The sequence below is a fragment of the Drosophila erecta genome, unplaced genomic scaffold (genome assembly GCF_003286155.1).
Source record: "Drosophila erecta strain 14021-0224.00,06,07 unplaced genomic scaffold, DereRS2 tig00000000-arrow-pilon, whole genome shotgun sequence".
In the NCBI taxonomy this organism is placed as follows: domain Eukaryota; kingdom Metazoa; phylum Arthropoda; class Insecta; order Diptera; family Drosophilidae; genus Drosophila; species Drosophila erecta.
Window position 1 is genome coordinate 13,531,893 of NW_020825194.1, and position 19,948 is coordinate 13,551,840.

Genomic DNA, 19,948 nt, shown 5'->3' on the forward strand with positions numbered 1-19,948 from the left:
CCGCCGCCATCCGTAGTCTGTTTAAGTTGAATGTGTTTAAATTGAGGAAAATCAAATGTTATGACTTAGTCCCGGAAATCTTTCCGCTTCTTTGATAACAAAAACATTTCAGATTAATTATATATATTATTTAGATATAGTTCAGCGTTGATACCTATACAATTCGTATACTTTATTTTCTTTTGTTCGCCTCGGCGCTTTTAATGCGTTTTCGCATATGTTTGGGGATTACTCTGAAAACTTCGCAATCGATTTGCACGGGCATCGAATTCTGCCTCATTTTCAGCCACCTTAATTCCATGTCAGCGCTTGACCTAGCCTCGCCTGGAAATAGGTTCATAGGATAAATATTAAAAACTTGCTTACCAATTTAGAAATGATCACCTACCAACGGTTTTGCTTCTCTGGGTTTTTGCACTTTTTTGCCCTTTGCCTGCACTGACCATCAAACTGTTCTCATCATCCGGAGTGGAATCGTTTCGAAGTGCATCCCCCCGCTGCAACTTCTGGCGTCTGGCGGCCAGGTTGCTCTCCAAACTGATGCCTTCCATTTTCCGGCTATGAACCTTTCGTTTTCGTGTGTGCATCCGGTATGCGGCTTGTATCTTCTTAGCCGCCTCCTCCTCGATGAATCGTTCCAGGGACTCACTGATCGCATCGTTACCAAAGGATGCCTTCGTGTCCAACGTGGATGACTTGGTGCCAGCACTGGCCCGTCGCAATCTTCGCCTGGTGAGAAAGCCACGAGCTCCAGCCTGGATCTTTGTGGCCGCCGAAACAATTGTGGATTCCGTTTCAGTGGATGTACCCATGGCGTCTGCCATGGCCGTGTCTATGTCCATGTCCTCGTTGCTGACCTTTTTCGGATCAAAGTAATCGGAATCCGTTTCAGACAACGAGTAGGCCATCATCTTCTTTCGAATGTTCTCCGAAGTTTCGTCGTCCAAACAGAAACTACTCGCGCCCATCCCTTTAGCTCCGTTCTCCACATAACTCAGAGCATCATCGATGGTCACGGATCTGAATAGTCCTCGCGGATCATCTCCTGCGATGGTGTAGTGCCTCATCAAATGCACCCTTCCGGATTCCTCCTCATTGAGCAACTCCTTCTCTTGATTATTTTCGGACACTTCATCACCAAAGACCACGGAATCGCTTTGAGCAGAGCTCTCCCTAGTTTCATCCCTCTGCAGTCGGTTGTATACGATGATATCTCCATCCTCGATGTCCAGGCTGGATTGCTCCTGCAGAGAGCTCATGGGTCGGATAACGGGCTCATCGAAACTGGGATCTGCTGAGGAAATCCTCTCGAGGGACTTTGAGTCACGAAGCTGAGACATTTTTTCAATTACCTCCTCTGGCTTGGATAACTTAACCGTGGCTTTGTCTATTGTATCTGCAGATAGTGTGTCCAAGCCCGTAGTTTCAGATAGAGATGAATCTGTATTCTCGACTTTTTGACTAGCAATATCCGGTTCTGATTCACCTTCGGAAACAGTAACCAGTGAAGCGCATCTTTTTATGCAAGGCTCCTCAATAACTTCTTCAAGAAGCTTAGCACTTGGAAACGGTCCGTGCTTAGAAGAATATTCAATCTCGTTCTGCAGGAAAGCATTGAGAAGTTCTTGAGTCGAGGCGATGTCCAGAGCTAGAGAAAATATAATGTTTTTACTGTATTTACCGATTAACAGACCTTGAATGGTTTTTCTAAACTTACACTGTACGAGCCCACCAAATTCAGATTGCGATAGGAGAAGGGCATCCTCCACTGAATCAAGACGATCTTCAGAAGCTTCCGCTAAACCTGCTAAACCAGAAGAGATTGCATTATCCTTTTCGGATGCATCGCCTAGATTCTCATCGATTATGGTACCAGGATTTAATTTAGATTCAAGCGAGCCATGCGTTCTATCTACTGTTTCAACTGTTTCTACTTGCGTGCTGGTGGTGAGCTCGGCTTTACTTGTGGTTGCAATTGCAGCTGTATCCGGATTGGTTTCCAACTCAACAGCTCCTTCAACGACTCCCTGGCTTGGTATTATGCGGGTTGACCCCACAAACCACTCGGACTTTGGTTGGGTCGTAGAAGTATCTTCTGAAGTATCTCCTGCGTTTCCGATAGCTTCCTGAATTAAACTTCCTGATGGTGTTCCTGCAGTTGGATAGTCGGTAGTCTCTATGGCTGTTATGCGCGAACTCGTAATGGAATCAATGGAGCTATCCTCGAAATTGTCAAGCTTTCTTCTTTCCATATATTGCCTGAATGCTCTTTGTATTATCAGGGCTGCACTTGACTTTCCTACGAGATCATCCTTTAATGGCTGAGTGGGACTTGCCTGAGATACATTCGTCTGTAGTTCAGTTATCCTTTCTGGCTTATCATTATGATTCGTTTCTTTCGACTGATTTTCTAAGTCTTTTAATTTTTCGGTCTGTAAATGTATACTTTTTTTATTCTCGTCTATGTCAGTTTTTGTATCTTTTAATTTATGCTGTTCCAGAGGCTGTATTTCAATGGGATCTGGTACTTTATCAGGTGATCTTTTCGTATTAGTTGGAGTGGAATTAACTATTGAAAAGTTTTCTATTTCTTGGAACTTATCCGACTTTAATTCCTTTACCCTCTTAGGTTCTTCACTTGATTGTGTCAAATTAATTGGGTTTGGCATAGTTTCTGCAACCTGTTGTTTATCTTGGTGATTTTCTGATGGCCATTTTAATTCTTCCACAGGTTTCTCAACTTCTGCAGATACACTTGCCGAATTAACTGGACTTAAAACGCCTCTCGAAGGCTCTTCTAGTTCTACATCTTGAAGATCTTCAGGTTGCAATTCGTTTATATGTTCTGGGTAATCAGGTAATTCCTGAGTGGAAATGGGGATTAAACTAACTTGCTGTTCTTCATTAGATGTCAATTTATCAACTACTTCGGATTCTGAGGATAATTTTACCAAGCCAGCTGTACTTAAATCACCTTTTACTGGGATTCCAGCCGCTTGGTGACTTGCAGACTGTAATTTTAGATATCTTCTATAAGCCCTTTGAATTTTAGAAGCAGCTTTAGTTTGCTCAATTTCTGCATCAACTGAAGATTGAGTTTTACTCAGTTCCGTGCGGATCCTGTGAGAATATCTTTTGAATGCCTTTTGGATAATGAGTGCAGCCATTTCTTGTTTTAGCCTTTTCCTTTGCTTGGCCTTTTCGATATATTTTCGATAAGCTCTTTGAATTTTCTTCGCAGCAAGATCTTGCTTCGATTTTTGAGTATCAGAGGCTTTCTGATTAAGGGTGTTCCGAACCCACTTTTGAATAACTATTGCAGCCCTGTTTTGTTTTTCAAAATCAGACTTACTTTTTAAAGAAGGCCTATTCCTGAACCGTTTGTAAGCTCTTTCTATGATGAGCACAGATCTTGTGATATTTAAGATGTCTCTTTTATAGGCTGACTCAAATTCCGTAATAGAATTTACGGGGGATTTTGGTTTTGACAGACCACTATCATCCGGATTTAATTCTCGGCCTTGAATGTTAAATTCATTGGTCAGCTCATTCTCATTATCAAGCTCCATTATGGTTTGTAGTTTAGTTCCGCCGGTTTGCTGATATTCAGGATCGCCTTCTTCAACTTCAATAATTACAATTTCCTCCTCGTTGTAATCGATATCTGATTCCGATTGAGTAGGTTCAATATCATTTACTTCTTTTTTACCATCTTTATTCGGTTGATTCCGAAATCTTTTCGGTATCTTGTATTTGGGTTTTCCATCATCAGAATCGAATGAAACAAAAAATGAAACTGAATTCTTTAGTTTCGGTTTCACAGCTTCTACTATTTCCTTGGGTGTATAGTAACTTGGAGCTCTTTCTGACATAATGTTGGGTTCTTTTACAACAGAAGCTACTTCTTTACCCGATTCCGGTCTTTTGATTTCAACCGGTGCTGGAGGGACCTCCAGATCCATACCAGTGGTCACCTTGGGCTCCACATATATATCATACCAGGCGCCATCGTCGTTGGGAGTCTTGAATGACTTGAGCTGTAACTCAGCTATGGGTGTGGACACAAGTCGTCCCGATGTTGGGGTGCCAATATCTTTTTCTCTTACACTAGGGCTAGATAACTTCTTGGTGGTCTTTTCAACCTCAATATGGTTAGTAGGTAAATTTTGGGTGCCAATTAATTGATTAGATACAAGCAATGAAGATTTTCTCTGCTAATTTAAAAACAAATTTAAAACCTTTTCGATTCTGAATTCTTACCAGTAATTACTTCGGGATTTTGGGTTGATTCATTTTCGGGCCTTGGCTCCAAAGCTAAGTCAAGAAATATTCATTACACATTTTGGCTATAGTTCCTCATTCTAAACTTACTATCTTTATCATCGAATACTTCTTCTTTAAGATCCGTTTTGGTTTCACCAAGTTTTGCTGGATCATCTGAACAATCTCCTTCAAGCACAACGGCGTCAACTGTGCTCTCCATATTTGCAACTAATGGTTCTACTCCTGCAATTATCATTTATTAAACAATTAACTATTCTAAAGCGGTTTTCTTACTTGTGCGATCTTTACTATCTTCGATCTCATTGCTTGTTGTATTGCTATGTTCATTTGATGTTTCAGATTTACCTTTTTTATGAAAACGATGAATAAATATCATAGGTATATTAATATCTATAATGTATAATTACTGTGTTTTTCAGCAGAAAAGGTGAATGGTTCTTCCGTTTTCTTGTCGGTACTAGCATCAGCTTGTAAGTCCTCCAATTCTTGAGAATTGGGTTTTCCTTCTAACTGGCTATTAATAGATTCAACCGTATTTGTAGCAGGTTGGTCCACTGGCATAAAAGTATTAGATTAAAATCATTGCATATGTAACTGCACTGTAATGTACTTACCAACTGCAATATCAGCTTTTCCCTTGGAAATTTCCTCATCGGCTTTTTGGGATTCTTGCAAAGGATCTTCCTCTGTGCTTTCATCAGCCGGGGGTTGTTTATCAAGTGAAGTTGACCTTTCTTTTTCTGATGAAGGCTCCTTTTCAAGTGAAATTGGCTTTTCTTTTTCAATTGAAGGTGGGTTTTCAAGTGAAGTTGACCTTCCTTTTTCTGATGAAAGCGCTTTTTCAAGTGAAATTGGCTTTTCCTTTTCGGATGAAGGCGGGTTTTCAAGTGAAGTTGACTTTTCGTTTTCTGCTAAGTATAAATAAAGTGTCATTGAAATTTATGCCATTTGAAATTCCCATTAAGATTTAGGTGAGTTATGGGCTTTAGAACTTCAGCCTTGGGAAATTTTTTTAATTTTTTGAATTTCTACAATATTATAACATCAACAAAATTACAAAAAAATTTGGAAAAAATAAATTTCTAAATTTGAATGAAGATTATTAGAGAATTGCTCCAGAAACATTTAGAGGTATGCCAGTTCAAATTCCGATTAATATTAGTTGAGTTATAGACTTTAGAACTTCAGTCTTGGGACATTTTTGAATTTCTAAAAAATCATAACATCAGAAAAATTACAAAAAAATTTAAAAAAATTTAAATTTTAAATATGAATGCAGAGTTTTAGAGAATTGCGCCAGAAACATTTGCAGGTATGCCACTTCTAATTTCGATTAGGATTAGTTGAGTTATGGACTTTAGAACTTCAGTTTTAGTAAAATTACATTAGTAAAATTACAAAAAAATTTAGACATGCGGACAATGACCAGTTCGTCTCGGCTATTGATCCTGCTCAAGAATATATATACTTATATTGTCGGAAACGTTTTCTTCTGCCTGTTAAATACTTTTCTACGAATATAGTATACCCTTTTACTCTACGAGTAACGGGTATAAATATATACATACCTTTTGCATCCTCTGAATATTCCGTCGACTTATCTACGAGTTTACCATCTTCAGCTTGTACAGACTCAGATTTGGTTGGAATAGTTTTATCCTCCGATTTTTCAGATACAGGTTTCAATTCCGCAATCTCGCCTTCTAGTTTAGTATCTTCGACTTGCTCAGAGTCGGAATTATAAGATCCTAGGTCTTTAGCATTGGCATCGGGGTTTTCCGGTACTATTTTACCTCTTTCCGCAGTTTCGTTCTCCACTTCTCGATTTTCAAGTTGCTTTGTTTCGGAATGTTGTTGTTCAGCTGTTAATCTTTCAGATTCCCCAAGTGAAATATTACCTTAATTTTAATATAAGTATCAGAATGTGTATTAGAATTATAATTCTAGTTATTTACCATCACTGACAGAAAGTTCTGTGCGGGTTCTTGTGTCCTGATTACCAGTTTCATGAAGTATAATCTTTATATTATCCTCTTGTTCTTTTGATATAAAAAAAAAGCATATTTATTCAATAACTATTCAAGATTGGTTTGAACTAGAGATTTATGTTATTTACCTGAGGATTTCGCAGAAATGGGTTTGTTTTTTAATTCAGTCCGTTCAGTATGGACATTTTGTGATTCATTATTGGTTTCTTCTGAGTTATTTTTACTAATAAGTCTGCTTCTATCTGGAGATGATCCCCTGGTTTCTAAACTTTCAGATTCTATTGGAATGATTTCCTCTTGTGACGGTTTTTTCATTTTATCCTGTAAGTTTTCCTCCGAGGAGTCATCAAAACGAAGTTTATCTTGAAATTTAACTTAACAATTGAAGATAATGAACAAAAATGCATTGAACTTACTAACCTGTTTGTTCTAAATTTTTGTTGATATTTTGTTCTGATAAATCATTTCTGGAATGTATTAAAAGTCCAGATAACTCTTTCGCTGCTTCTAATTCATCCATAGATTTTGTTTCCTTTTTAACTTCTGTCAATGTTTGTTTTTTATGATTAATATGTTATTATTATTTAACATTTTTTTAAAACTTACCTGGCAAGTGAGATGTCTCTGCTAAGCTTGGAGTACTCGTTTCCACATCTTCAGATGGTAAATGCCTCATTCGCTCTTGGTTATTTTCCGACACCTTATGATAATCCATATTGGGATCTTAAAAATTAAGTAAATTATTTTGGTGGATGTAATACATTTAAATTGTGTAGTTGCTTACCAGTTTCGATTACTTTGTCCAATGTTATATCATGATTTGGTGCCTCCATGATTTCTTCTAATGGTTCTTCTTTATGTATTTCTACTTTTTCCGTGCTGCCTGACACTTCTCCATCTTTTGTATCTTTCGGTGCTGTTTTCGGCACTTCTTCCACTTTTGGTGCTATTATTTCCGATTTTCCCCCCAACTCCAGTTTGTGGTCATTGTTTATCTGAATTTCGTCCTGATCAACTTTGCTTTCGGTAATCAACACATCCTGGGATTCCAAATTGGATTGAACAGTGTCTTCATCTTCAATGCTTGTCCTTTCTCTAATATTTTCATGTGTATCTGAGGGATGGATCTCTTCATTTGAAATTACATTTTGTGTTTCTGCAGATGCTTCCACATTCTTGTCGTCTAAAGATTCCATAAAATATTGTAAATGACATTAATGTAATTTAATCAAAATGTTTATTATCTTCTGTACCTTGCTCACGAACTTCTAGATTATGATTGACTAGTATGCTCTTTAAGCTATCTACTTCTACGTTGGGGATACTCTTGGTCTCTTCTCCTACCGAGGTACCTTCAGATAAATCCTTAGCTAAATAATTAAATGCAATTCAAGCTTCATTAATAAAAAATGAAGTAAATGAGTAAACGCTACTTACCTTTTAAATCATCAGGGCTTGCTAATGAATCTTCTAAAGATATGTCTTCAACATGCTCTATTTCAATCGAAACTGTGGGAGTAATTTCGTTTTTAATTTGAACTTCCTGTAATTGGTTTTCAGAGTTTAGAATTTTAGGTGGCGGAACTATTTCATTGGACGCAATAATGGCGGTATCTTTTTCGCCATTTTTCGTTTTATCAGATGAGGCGATACCCTGTTCCGCATTATTTTCCTGTACATCATCACTTTCTTTTTTCCCAATATTACTTGGTAATGTGCTGTCCTCACTTTCGCGACTCTCTTCAGGAAGATCACTGCCTGAGTCTACAGCCTTCATTTCAGATTGCACAATCTTACCTATTAATTTACTTTCTTCGACTTGATCAGAGTCGGAGTCGATTGGATTCGCTTTAATTTCATCCTCAGTTTTGCTATCTAAATCTCCTGTAGCAGGTTTATCCTTGCACTCCACTGGCGTTTCAGGTTCTATATCCAAGCTGCTTTTTTTAGATTTCAAATGATCCTCCCTTACCGACTGAAAATCTTTACTTGTATTTTGAGCTTTTACTTCGATTTGAGGCATCGTTTCTAGATCTAGACTTGTTGTATTTTCAACTTTTACTTCCGGTTCAGGATCTTGAATAGTTATCTTCTCGTCGGTAATGTCCTGTTCAAGTTTTGCTGGTTGATGCAGATTTACATTTAATTCTACATCGAATTCCTTTGATTCGTTCGAGTTCTTATTTTTTTGCAAATCAGGTTTGCAAATCATGCTTTCAATTAGGGCACCGCTAAGAATTTCTGCAAAATAGATTTTAACAGAATAGATTGACACACGAAAATGAAATGCAACTTCTGCTTAAAGCAGTAAATTTAATGGAAAAACATTAGCATAATTACCGCTTTTCCGCAAATTTATCGACTTTCGCTCGCCCTTAATGTCCTCCGCAAAATACTCCTTCTCAAGGCTGGCATCAACATTACTGTTCTCCACTTCCTCGTCCTCGTGAATTATTTTTTGATGGACTCGTTCCTCGAAGTTCGCCATTCCCAGCTCGGTGGATTCCGTTGAAAGCAGGGCGGTGGATACCGATGTGTAGGATCCGGTCTCGGAGGCATTGTCATTAAGTTCCTCGGCATGATCTGTGCCGGAGGATGTGGTTCTCTTGGCCCTATGCCGAGTCACCATTCTCCGGTAGGCTCTTTGGATTATGATGGCTGCTGTTGCCAAGGACACTGGGCCGTGCTTCAATCGATTTTGCTCCTGCTTCTTTTTCAAATATATGCGATAATGTCGTTGTATGACGACCACGGCTTTCATATAGTCGGCAGCTTTATGCTTAGGTTTACCATCGTGTTTTTGTGCGTCACGTGAATTTTTAAGTTTTTCCACCCGCTTGGTGGCCAAATAGCGACGCACCTGCCTTTGAATCAGGAGGATAGCTGCCACGTACTCGAGGTTATTGCATTTATCCTTAGTGCGACCTACTTTCCGCTCGCTGAGATATCGGCGAAAATGTCTTTGGATGATGACGACCGATTGTATATAGGTAATTCTGCTGGAAAATGCTCTCTGATCGGCCTCGGCCAATTTGTTGTCTGTATATACGGATGCCGTGTTTACCACATCCTTTTTATTCGCACTCAGTACTCGACCACACTCACAGGTTACTTTCGATGCAGAAGTTACGTTTTCTTTGTCCTTCAATGACTTTTCGTAGGACGAGTACTTGCTGTACTCAATTCGATCCGACTTTTCCTTGGACATTCGCTGAAAGTACTCCTGTGCGAATATGTATATATTATCCGGTTTCTCTCTAAGAACTGCTTTTATGAATTGCTTGATGAGGTCGGTGAGTTTCTCTGGTATTAAATTAAACACCATGGATAGGGGCACCTGCTGACGTATGCGGTTTTTCATGATGGTTTCGTAAGTTTGCACCGGTTCGTATTTTCGCACCGATTGATGCGATTTTTCACCAACAATCATGTTGAAAAAGCTGGCCGAAAAGCCATACAAGTCAGCCGGCTTTTCACGTAACACCTCCTTGGTATAGACCTTCATCAGGTCCCGCAGTCCCTCGGGAACCCTTGGTAAACTCGCCGTCGTCATTTCAGTAACTCAAGCACCATGCATGGGAAAATGTTGAATCAATACTGACCAGCGAAGGTGTCCTAATGTCAATGGAAACCTCGGTAGCTTGCAGTTGCCATGTCAACACCTTGGGTGCCAAAACATATCCCCAGCTGACGTCGCTCCAACTTGTTGATCCCACAACGAATTATAACAATAAGTATATTCTTGGATTCTATATATATACATCTGACCTGTAATGACCCTTAATAACTGGAGGGTGACGCGGGTTCCGAGAATTACCAATATATATTATTTAGATGTTATTACCCGAACCCAAAATAGTTTATAATTATAAATACAGTATGTATTTGAATCCATGAGGAGTGTTTCTACATTTTTCAGTTGAACTAAAATGTCAAAAGTAACAGATATTTTCGATTCAACTGAAAAGCGCAAAAACGCCCCTTATAAGCAATTTATTTTCCCCCTTTAATTGAGATCCTCTGGTGATTCTACAATTCTGCAAATTATGGGAACGTCTTCAATGTGCGTGTAGTCATTATCGGAGGGCTTCAAGGTCTCGGAAATGAGGTCGCTTTTGAATTTCTTCCAGTCAGAAGCCTTGCGATAGTGGGCAAAAAGCGCTTCTCTGGATGGAATCATGACATCCACGTACAGCAGTCTGCGCTCCCAGACGTTGCCGGGATTTTGTTTCTTCTCCAGCAGGAAAAATCTGGGCAGTATCAGGCATTGAACCGTACTCCTTGCCATTATCACGCGATTTTCCATTTTCTCGCCCAAGCCGAAAATTCCGCCAAAAGTTATGGTGCCAACATCAATGAAATGGCTTTCAAATGTGGGTGTCTGCAAGGAGAAAATCCGAATGGTGAAATAAATGCAAAATAAATTGAAGGCAGCTTATTTTTAGGGAGCACTTTTGAAGTACGTAATATTCCTGGGCACTTACGGAGGAATCAACACTGCTCGAGGATAAACTAGATAGGGACGAGGATAAAACATAGCTTTCATCGTGATCACTTCCCGCAAAACCATTTAATACAGGACCGAAGCGGAAGGATTGCCTAAACTCCATGTCCATGTAACCTGAGTCCGATGAATATGATTCGCTATCACTTTCATTCACACACATTTCCCAAACATCCTCATATATATCTTCACTGATAAACTTATTTTCACTGCGAGAAAACATAGACATCGTTGACTTTCGAATCGAGCGGCGCCAAGTGAAGCGCGGTTTTGGTGGCGGTGATTTGATCATACCACACCGTTTTTGTATATCTCTCAAATCCATTTTTCGCATCTGTATATTAGTTTAATGAATATTTAATTAACATAAAAAACAAACTACAAATCAAGCAATAACACAGGGTGTTTAAGCCTATTTCTAAGGAATTTAAGTTGCTTATATTTTAAAATGAGCCTACCTTGCGGTTTAGAGCACTCTTTTGCGCATCTTCACTGGAAGTGGAACTCGAACTTGCCACAAGGTCCAGAATATCCATTTTTGACTGATCCTCGTTGTTACTTGGCGTGGAAAATGTGGATCTGACGGCTTTTTTGAACATTTTCGACACATCACCTTCAGTCGCCGGCAAAAGTTCATATACCTTCTTCCCCCTTTTCAGAGAAACCTAGAATCAGAATGAGGAGTTCACGTAGAAATCAAAGGTTTTCACATCTGCTGACCCTTATATTCAGACACTGGAGTATCAGACATTCGCCACTGAGCACGAAGTGGACATTGGTCATGGATCCTATATCCTCACAGAATATGGTATCCAGTGGGTCGAATTGCTTCAGCCGCCCATATCGACAAGCTTCCACGATCTACACCGTATTTACAGAAATTATTGCAAAAGATTTTCTTTAGTAGGGAGGTTTTGTTATTAGGTTATGAATATTTTTGAATGAATGAATATTGTTAAGGAATGAATCTAGCTCAAGATATTTTTTGATACTTATAGATATGCATATTTTGGACTTAATATTGAATGAAATGGTTTGTAATGATGCAGTGTGGAAACCCTTTGCTCGTTTACCTGATCGTCATCGAGGAAATCAAAGTAGTCCAGCGCCTTGAGGGCCCGCTTCTTCTCGTCCCAAATCTTGGTCATGTAGGCCCCAAGAATCGGTGCAAAATCATAGTCGAACAGGACGAGTAGTTCGCAGTAGGCTGCAAAGTGAAGCGTTCAATAGTTGCTGGCGAACTGGCAAATTGGCGACTCCCATTGAATCGGGGCACATGGAATCCATGGAGCTGGGGCCAAGTACTGCTGGTGCTGGTGCTTCTGGTGGCGTGCATCTGTTTTTTATTTTTTTTTTTGTTTTTTTTGAAGATTGCCAGCACGAGGAGTAACAGGCACAACAGCCCAAAAATCAAGCCAAGCCCATGCGCCAAAGGAAGGCGGGTGTTGTTTTGGGCCAACCTATATATTTGACTGAATAGTTTATACTACTGAATAGCTGGCGGATTCGTGACGGACGCGGGCGGGGGGTATTTTGTTATTCATTTTGATTGAATCGAATTAGGACTTAACGTTGTTTATTGCTGATTAAATTGGTGGGTACAGGCAATCGCAAATGAAGCAACAAAACCAAACAAACTCCCAATAAACACAATCGTACAAATCGCGTGCTGGCCCTATGTATTTCCCATTTATTCCGACATGAGCCGCAAATGCTGCAGTTTACCTAATTCACCTTCTTATCATCCTTAAGTGTGATTTAATTGGGGGAGATAAAGAGTTTTAGCTTTGGGGTTATATTGCTGCTCAGCTCTCAGAGTGAAGAAAATAAATAATATGTATAAAATATGAATAATATTCCATAAGACCCTAATAACTTACTTGCTGCTCTGAAGGTGTGAGTTCGTTTGATGCCTTCCAAGAGCTCCACATCACCCATCATATCTCCAGCACCCAGAAAGCCCACGACCACTCCTTCGCCCTTCTATGAAATGAAAAGTTAGGATCATGGATTGCGTTCTTAAGCCATTACCTGGTCCTTTTCGTTCTTAATCATATGTACTTGCCCAGTAAGTACAAAAAACACGGTTATGGGAGCATCCGATTGTCTTATGATAATGCGACCAGCATCGACGGGCATCAAACGGACCACAGGAACTAATCGAGCTCGAATTTTCTAAAGAAACATTAGTCAATTGTTAGCGTCCTCATTTAAAAATGGTACTAACTGGACTGAAGCCTGCCAAACATGTCAACTTAGCAAACAGTTTACATAATTTCATTCTTTCCGGAATTGTTCGAATCACGTGCGGTGTTCGAATCAAAGATTTGTCCTGTCATGAAGTTAGCAATTATTTGGTTGTTTTATATTTTTAGTAAGTGTGTTATACCGCTGCCGTTAGGAACCCTGTTTTAGACTTTGTCCGCACTCTAGTGGGTAAATTCCTCATGACGTTTGAAGACATCCTTGGGTCATCTTCGTTTTCCTTCCACGGATCATTTAGGCTCATTATGCGAACCACTTTTTTGAACAATGCCTTGAGTGATTGCATTCTTTTCGCATCAGCTGTGTTCTTTGTACGCCGTTGCATTTTTACTTTGAAACGAAAAAATAACAAAATGTATAAAAAAAATAAATAGGAACAAAAGATGTGTTTTAGTTCTTTTTTTGTAACATAATAAATGAAATTAAATTTGAAATACCCAGTATCGGGCTCTAAGACTGTTTATCAAGTGATTTTAAATATTTTAAATGACCGTTAAAAATTTCCCTAAGCCGCTTCACCCAAGATGCCACATTCAAACGCGCGCCACAAAGGGGAAATTTGGAAACAGCTGGCCCGTTGCCGCTTCCCTTTGAATGGCAAACGGGAAATTTCAGTTCGGTTGCCGTGGAGATCGCGAATAAAAAAAGGCTGTTTTAAATTAGAAGCTTGTATTAGCATTTGCAAATAGCACTCCCAGTCGTGGAATGGATGCCAGTGTGGAGGAGAATGCTCCTAATCACAAGGAGGTCGTTGGCAAAGTGAGTTCTACTACTGGTGCCTCTCCCATTGATGAGCAACCGAAAACTTTCTCTTTTTTCTGTAGTTGGCCAAAACGGAGGAGTCCGAAAAGCCATCGAACAGCATTGGACTGCTGCCCATTATGATATTTCTGGCGGCGACGGTGACCACGGCCGTGGTGGTGGAACTGCTGCCCCATGCCAGCAGCGTTTTGCCCTGGAAGTCGGCAGATTCTGCAGAGGATCAGCTGCAGCCACCGCCCACATATGCGATCTTCGGGCGCAGTCCCACGGAGGAGCACCTGGTGCATGTGGTTGGTGTGCTGCACAAGTTCGGTTACCGAAGAGTGGGCGTCAATGAGAGCTGGAATCTCCTGTGGGCCCACGATTATCCATTTCTCTCCATTGCCAATCTAAAGAATCTCGGCCAGCATCAGGTGGTGAACCACTTGCCTGGCTGCGGTTATCTAACCAACAAGGTGGACCTGTGCACCACCCAGTTGCCTTTTCTGCCACGCGCCTTTCGCTTGCCAGCGGAACGGGAGGAGTTCCTGGACTACGCCAGGGAGAATCCCCAGGCACTGTTCGTCCAGAAGCACAACGAGCATCGGCACATTAAGGTGCGAGCGCCAGCTGACATTGCCTTCGGATCGAATGACTCCTTTGTCCAGGAATTCGTGCAGCGACCCTACCTGGTGGATGGCCACAAGTTCGACATCGGCGTCTATGTCGTCATCACCTCGGTGAATCCCTTGCGAGTGTACATCTACACGGGTGATGTTCTGTTTCGCTACTGCCCGGTGAAATACCATCCCTTCGATGCCGAGAACGTGGACAAGTACATTGTGGGGGATGACTATTTACCCACCTGGGAGGTTCCATCGCTGCGCAAGTACTACAATCGCTTTGGCGGCAGCATGCGCACCGTTTTCGAAGCCTATGTCCGAGATCAGGGCAAGAACCCCGCCAAGATTTGGCCTCAAGTGGAGCACATAGTACGCACCACGATCGCGGCCAAGGAGAAGGATATCGTTAGCATACTGCGATCCTACCGGACCCACAACTTTTTCGATCTGATGCGGTTCGATCTGTTTATCGACGAGGATCTGAAAGTTTTCCTCATGGAGGCCAACATGTCTCCCAATCTTTCATCGGCCCACTTCAAGCCCAACTCGCTGTTGTACGAGCAAGTTCTATACAGCGTGTTTAATCTGGTGGGAATAAGGCCACTCACATCAACAAGTGGCACATTGTAAGTATAAAATGTTTATTATGTGTATTATTATGATCAAACTTTAAAATGTATTTGCTTTAAGGCTCGGCGAAAGCAGTGAAATGGTCACAGCTGATAAGAACCTGGCCACCGAATTGAACAAATGCGCTGTCCACGATTGCGACAAGTCCTGCAACAAGGAGGAGTGCGATCTCTGCCTGCAATGCCTCAGTGGATCGGAGTACAAGATGCTGCAGCGGGCTCATCAGGAGCACTTGCATCGCGTGGACATGAAGCGCATTTTCCCTAAACCCATTGTATGTATCCATCCAGATACTTCGAGAGCCAAAGCTAATATATGTATTTTATGTAGCACGATCCAACGAGTTTCAACCTTTTGGAGGAAACTGCAAACATGTCAAAGAAAAACGCCTGGATGACCCGCTGGTTCCACAACAAATGCCAATTCGATGCTGCCTGGTGCAATTAGATCAATTTAATGCTCTACTTATGTAAATACTTACTGTGACAAGGTAACCTCGTATGCTCAGCATTAGTTAATTGGCCACCGATACTTAATTCTTAGTTCTTAATAGATAAAATAGCATATTGGCTTCATGTTGTAAATGGCCATTTAGTCATTAGCATTCAGTGAAAATGGAAACCATCTAGACACTTTGATTGACAACGAAAACATGTACAAATCTAAAACCGTCCTTAAATTTATTTAAATCCGTCGAAGAGTAAATATGTTTCTTTACCTAACTTATTTATCTCATTGTAATCTTATGAAGGTAATTAATATTATAAAAACATCAATGCCACTGTATTGGGTTTTATATCAAATAACACGTGTAAAAATGTAAAATTACAAGAATATTCGCAAAATGTTACCACTGAGCAATTACTATTCTTCAAGTATTAAGTACCATGGGTCTCTAATTTCGTTTGCCGAATAACTTACTGCTAATGGTGAAACCCGTTCGTTGCGGCAGGTCATTGTCCATTTCATCCGGGTCCAGAGGGCCGAAACGAGCTGTAGTTGTCGCCAGCGTCCTCGACCATGGTACCCATGCCACCAGTATCTACTGTGGCGACAGAGCAGAGGAAAACAGAACGTTAAAGCGATGCCGGCTCATTGGCGGTGCAGCGGTGCAGTGGTGCCTGTGCGATGGAACGGCGTACACTTATTGCAAACCGATAAGACGCGAGATATGTCAATGTCAACATAAACATAAGCAGAGGAATAAATACACATGGGCAGTGGCAATCAATGCCGCTGTGCTCGCAGAGAATCGCGACCTCGTCGCAACCCGGGCCATAATCGGAGCTACACGAGGAAATGTCAGGTTTGATAAAATATTGGCCGGCACACATTCTTACTCAGAGTGAAGAGTGGAGAGCCCAAGAGCTCGATAGTCCAGTCCGCAGTCCGCAGAATAGATGGATGGATGGACGGCGCTGGACTTGGACTTGGACTGAAGTCCCCATACCCATCACCATACCCATCCCCATCCCCATTCCCATCCCCATGCCCATGCCCATGGCCACATCCAGAGTCGCTGAGCTGATCGGAGCTGAGCTTTTTGTCGAAATGGAGATGAAGACGGCGACGAAGACGCTTTGTCGGCAATTACTTGTGGCGGTGTGAAGCGATGGATTTATTGCCCCAACAGCTAATCAACCAGCTGAATTTATCGCTGACTTCATTCGACATTTAGAGGCTTCATACGCGGTGCATTAGTTGTGATTGCGCCATGGGAAAATATAAGGAAGTAGAATATAAAAAGTAGAATAGGGAAAAGAAAAGGGACACTGATCGACTGACTGATAGGTGCAAATTGCTGACTGATAAAAAGTGATTCCCCCGAGTCCAAATCAGTGCAATGGGCACCGGGTTCTGGGAGCCCCCTCTATCCAATCCCCCCAATTTCTGTGTACTTCGGGTACTTGAAAGACGTTGGAGCTTCCGTTTAACGGTTAGATGGGCCCCGTATTCCCCCTGGAATACCAGGCGTAAACAACTTTTTCTCGGTTTTAGGCTGCGGTGCCATCGTTCCGTAATTAATAGCGGCTCATGCGTGGCAATTTAAATAGCCGCTAATTGTAACCACCGTCAAACAAAACCAGTTAAAATGCCAGGAAATGGCCACCGTGCAGAAGGCAGCGCCACATAAGCCATATACCCATACCCATACCCATACCCATACCGATACCCATACCCATTGCCATCTAGATGGCCAGCAGCAGCTGCCGCTCGCACTCCTCTGAAATTTGTAATTCTGCTCTTAATGCCGGCGCATATTTCATTTGCATCTCGCAGTCGCAGTCGTGGAGCCGAGAAGCCATCCAGCTAACCCAGGAGCTAACCAAGATGCTTAGGCATTGGCGCAAATGAAGTACTCTGCAGGATGGTTAATATGCGACCATGGGCGAACTGGTTCATTACATTATAATGCACGCTTCTTTTTCTCTTTGGCTCATTTTCAAACTTATACTTAACACCAAGCCGGCTTCATATCGCTTATGGTTTGGTTTGGTTTTGGTTTTGGTTTTCGGTTTGGTTCAGTTTTCGTTTCCAGTATGCAAATTCCTTGGATCCAACATCTGTTCTCCTTAAGGTCGTTACCTTCATAACACCACACCGTTAAACGAGAGGAGGCGATCCCGATCCCGATGCCATTATTTCTCATGCATACGCTCATTAGCTCGTAATCTGATATGCGTACTTAAGTTTCCATTAAAAAAGTGATTGCTTTTGAGCAAGTATTTCCTCGGGAAGTCAGGATTTTTTCCACTCATAAGTACTTGTTGTGATAAAAATAAGAATCTTTCAGATACTCACTTTACCATGCTCTGTGCTAGTCTACATCCTTTTTGACACAGCCAAGTTTACGATCCCACGTCCAAAGTTACAAATCTAAAGTTTGGTAATTGGAGATACTTAAGTGAGCGATATCAAAGTGGTTTTAGGATCCTGTTGCCGGACTGGTAAGTTGCTGGTATAATAATTCACATTTAGTGTACATGGTAAGATCAAAAAACATGCTGCTTTCATAGAAAAAACTTTTAATTAGGATGCGGAATTTTAGGCAGTTTGGTATGCAACCTCAAGTAGGCTTAATGATGGATTTTTTCTTATAAAATCAACTTTGTTTTAAGTAAGCATCTTGATGCAATTTAACCCCCTGATTGGTTGGAAACCCAGTGATTACGCGGATACTCGTAGTAACGGACGAAATTGGAATTGCTTGCCAGATAAATGTGCGGGATAGGATTGGATAGGATTGGATGGGATGGGATGGGATGCTGGCTGATGCGATTGGGTCGATGTGATGATGCATCTTGGCTGTGGAGCAACAGAACAGACAAAAAACGAACCGAAACAAAACAACAAAGAGCTGCAAGGGACTTTGGAGCGAGACTAAGACTACGACTATCCGGTTTGGTGGCCAAAAACCGATGCCAAGACCAAAACTAAAAGCCCAGCGGATGGCAAGTTCGCCAGTTTTCAACTATGCAGTGGCAACTGCGATACGATGCGATGCAATGCGATGCGATGCGATGCTCATGGCCTGGATCAATTTCAATGCCTTCTTGCACCCGTTAGGTGACCTCGAGAACTTCAAAAAATTTGAATAGCTATTGAAAATTATGGTGCATGGATGGAATGGCCAGCGGCCAAAGAAAAGTGTTGGAGCTGCCGGTTCCCAATTCCCAGTTCCCAGTTCTCAGTTCCCATATCCCAGTGTCGAGTCTCTGGACTGGAGACCAGCCGTCCCAGCAACTCCAGATCCTTGTCTTCCGCCACACAGATGCACATGTTCGCAGTACGTACATACATGCACTCTAGAGTGTATGTACTAACTTGACCCTTGAGTCTTGGGTCTATCTTCTTACCTTGCTGAGTTGAGATACTTTGCGCTTTAAGTTTATGCAGATAAATGCGAGGACGTCTTTATTCCGCAACTAAACAAGGCCAGCATGGATATGTGGACTGGAAATTTACATATCCTTTGGATCAACAAAAATAACAAATGCATTGTTACTGAAAGCTGGCTAAGAACCAGCACCGAGCAAATATTTATAAGTGCTGACTGTATACTTTTCCAATTGGCTTCCAATATGTATGAACATGTAAAAGCCCATATAACACTCCGCACAGGATAAGTGGCAAAAATGGGTCGAGCCCCCAAAAAGAACTCGCTTTCGGACGCAATATTGATCTATGTTCATTGCCAGGAGATCGATTAAATATCAGGCGAAAGGGAAAACGCAGCAAAGCCCCCAATGGCTCCACTTTGGTTTCGATTCGGTTTGGTTTGGCTTGGTTTGGCAATCGCCACCCCACTCGGCAGCGGAAAACATGTGCCTATTGACAGAATATTGACAGAAGCTATTTCACTTTTCGGGGTGTGACAGACATGCCGGCGTTGCTTTTGCCTTTGCCTTTGCCTTTGCCACTTGGCCCATACTTTGGCCGTTGCCGTCGACGACTGCAACACCCCCTCCAACTGCACTGGGAAAAATGTATTCAAAATACATGCAGTGACTTCAGAGAAAACCTCCTATTCAATTCAATACAATTCAGTGTGCCTGGAAAGTTGCATTGTGAGCATATACGCACCACTACTATATTAAGTGTCCTTTTGTTTGTTTTAAGATTTAATACATACCATTTAGTTACCATGATTTCTTTCTGTGCAGCTCCACCCATCCAGCCACCCACCAAGTTGCGGCGAACTGGAGAAGGAGCACTGGGAGCAGGAGCAGTCCTGGGGAGCTGGGTTTCCGTCTGTGCCAAAAGTTTTGACTGCGATTCAATAAACAAACGGTATTATTAAATAATGCGCTCGTTTTGCAGCGTCGCAAGTTTTGGCCGAGAAATCGGTTTCGCTGCCCGATTTGTCTTATGCAGTGGCGCGACTGCAAATGGATTAATATCCATATGTATCC

The 19,948-nt window shown here is 41.5% G+C and overlaps 3 protein-coding genes across 6 annotated transcripts; 1 reads left to right on the forward strand and 2 right to left on the reverse strand.

Moving 5' to 3' along the window:
- Positions 1-106: 106 nt before the first annotated feature.
- On the reverse strand, positions 107-9,874 carry LOC6551770. The gene is made up of 17 exons (XM_026983722.1): positions 8,613-9,874; positions 7,710-8,513; positions 7,526-7,642; positions 7,057-7,455; positions 6,879-6,995; positions 6,693-6,815; positions 6,401-6,634; positions 6,240-6,323; positions 5,853-6,182; positions 4,899-5,195; positions 4,692-4,838; positions 4,558-4,629; positions 4,372-4,506; positions 4,271-4,314; positions 1,718-4,214; positions 389-1,648; positions 107-324 (listed from the first exon to the last, which is right to left on the reverse strand). Exons 1-17 carry the CDS (start codon positions 9,823-9,825, stop codon positions 173-175), a joined length of 8,025 nt encoding a protein of 2,674 aa, XP_026839523.1. The 5' UTR covers positions 9,826-9,874; the 3' UTR covers positions 107-172.
- A 265-nt stretch (positions 9,875-10,139) lies between these two features.
- On the reverse strand, positions 10,140-13,402 carry LOC6551769. 4 transcript variants are annotated; one of them, XM_001980602.3, is made up of 9 exons: positions 13,166-13,402; positions 13,004-13,108; positions 12,808-12,951; positions 12,657-12,759; positions 11,850-11,983; positions 11,497-11,637; positions 11,235-11,441; positions 10,757-11,110; positions 10,158-10,653 (listed from the first exon to the last, which is right to left on the reverse strand). In XM_001980602.3, the coding sequence occupies exons 1-9, from the start codon at positions 13,364-13,366 to the stop codon at positions 10,279-10,281; spliced, it is 1,764 nt and encodes a 587-aa protein (XP_001980638.2). In that variant the 5' UTR covers positions 13,367-13,402; the 3' UTR covers positions 10,158-10,278. The 4 variants fall into 4 exon arrangements, with proteins under 4 accessions (XP_026839521.1, XP_001980638.2, XP_026839520.1 ...); XM_026983719.1 differs by lacking the exon at positions 10,757-11,110; XM_026983721.1 differs by lacking the exons at positions 10,158-10,653; positions 10,757-11,110; positions 11,235-11,441; positions 11,497-11,637 and having other exon boundaries at positions 11,916-12,089.
- A 227-nt stretch (positions 13,403-13,629) lies between these two features.
- LOC6551768 (tubulin polyglutamylase TTLL6) lies at positions 13,630-15,816 on the forward strand. Its single transcript, XM_001980601.3, has 4 exons — positions 13,630-13,800; positions 13,866-15,031; positions 15,096-15,309; positions 15,366-15,816. The coding sequence occupies exons 1-4, from the start codon at positions 13,747-13,749 to the stop codon at positions 15,480-15,482; spliced, it is 1,551 nt and encodes a 516-aa protein (XP_001980637.1). The 5' UTR covers positions 13,630-13,746; the 3' UTR covers positions 15,483-15,816.
- Positions 15,817-19,948: the final 4,132 nt, after the last annotated feature.

Bases quoted from the DNA above. Each gene is read 5' to 3' on its own strand.
- LOC6551768 (XM_001980601.3), top strand. From the start codon at position 13,747: ATGGATGCCAGTGTGGAGGAGAATGCTCCTAATCACAAGGAGGTCGTT. The intron at 15,032-15,095 runs GTAAGTATAAAA...ATTTGCTTTAAG, and splicing joins ACATCAACAAGTGGCACATT to GCTCGGCGAAAGCAGTGAAA. The intron at 15,310-15,365 runs GTATGTATCCAT...TATTTTATGTAG, and splicing joins GCATTTTCCCTAAACCCATT to CACGATCCAACGAGTTTCAA.
- LOC6551770 (XM_026983722.1), bottom strand. From the start codon at position 9,825: ATGACGACGGCGAGTTTACCAAGGGTTCCCGAGGGACTGCGGGACCTG. The intron at 6,183-6,239 runs GTAAATAACTAG...ATTAAAATTAAG, and splicing joins AGAACTTTCTGTCAGTGATG to GTAATATTTCACTTGGGGAA. The intron at 4,215-4,270 runs GTAATTACTGGT...TTTTTAAATTAG, and splicing joins AATCAACCCAAAATCCCGAA to CAGAGAAAATCTTCATTGCT.
- LOC6551769 (XM_001980602.3), bottom strand. From the start codon at position 13,366: ATGCAACGGCGTACAAAGAACACAGCTGATGCGAAAAGAATGCAATCA. The intron at 11,442-11,496 runs GTCAGCAGATGT...TTCTGATTCTAG, and splicing joins TCCAGTGTCTGAATATAAGG to GTTTCTCTGAAAAGGGGGAA. The intron at 11,111-11,234 runs GTAGGCTCATTT...ACTAATATACAG, and splicing joins AGAGTGCTCTAAACCGCAAG to ATGCGAAAAATGGATTTGAG.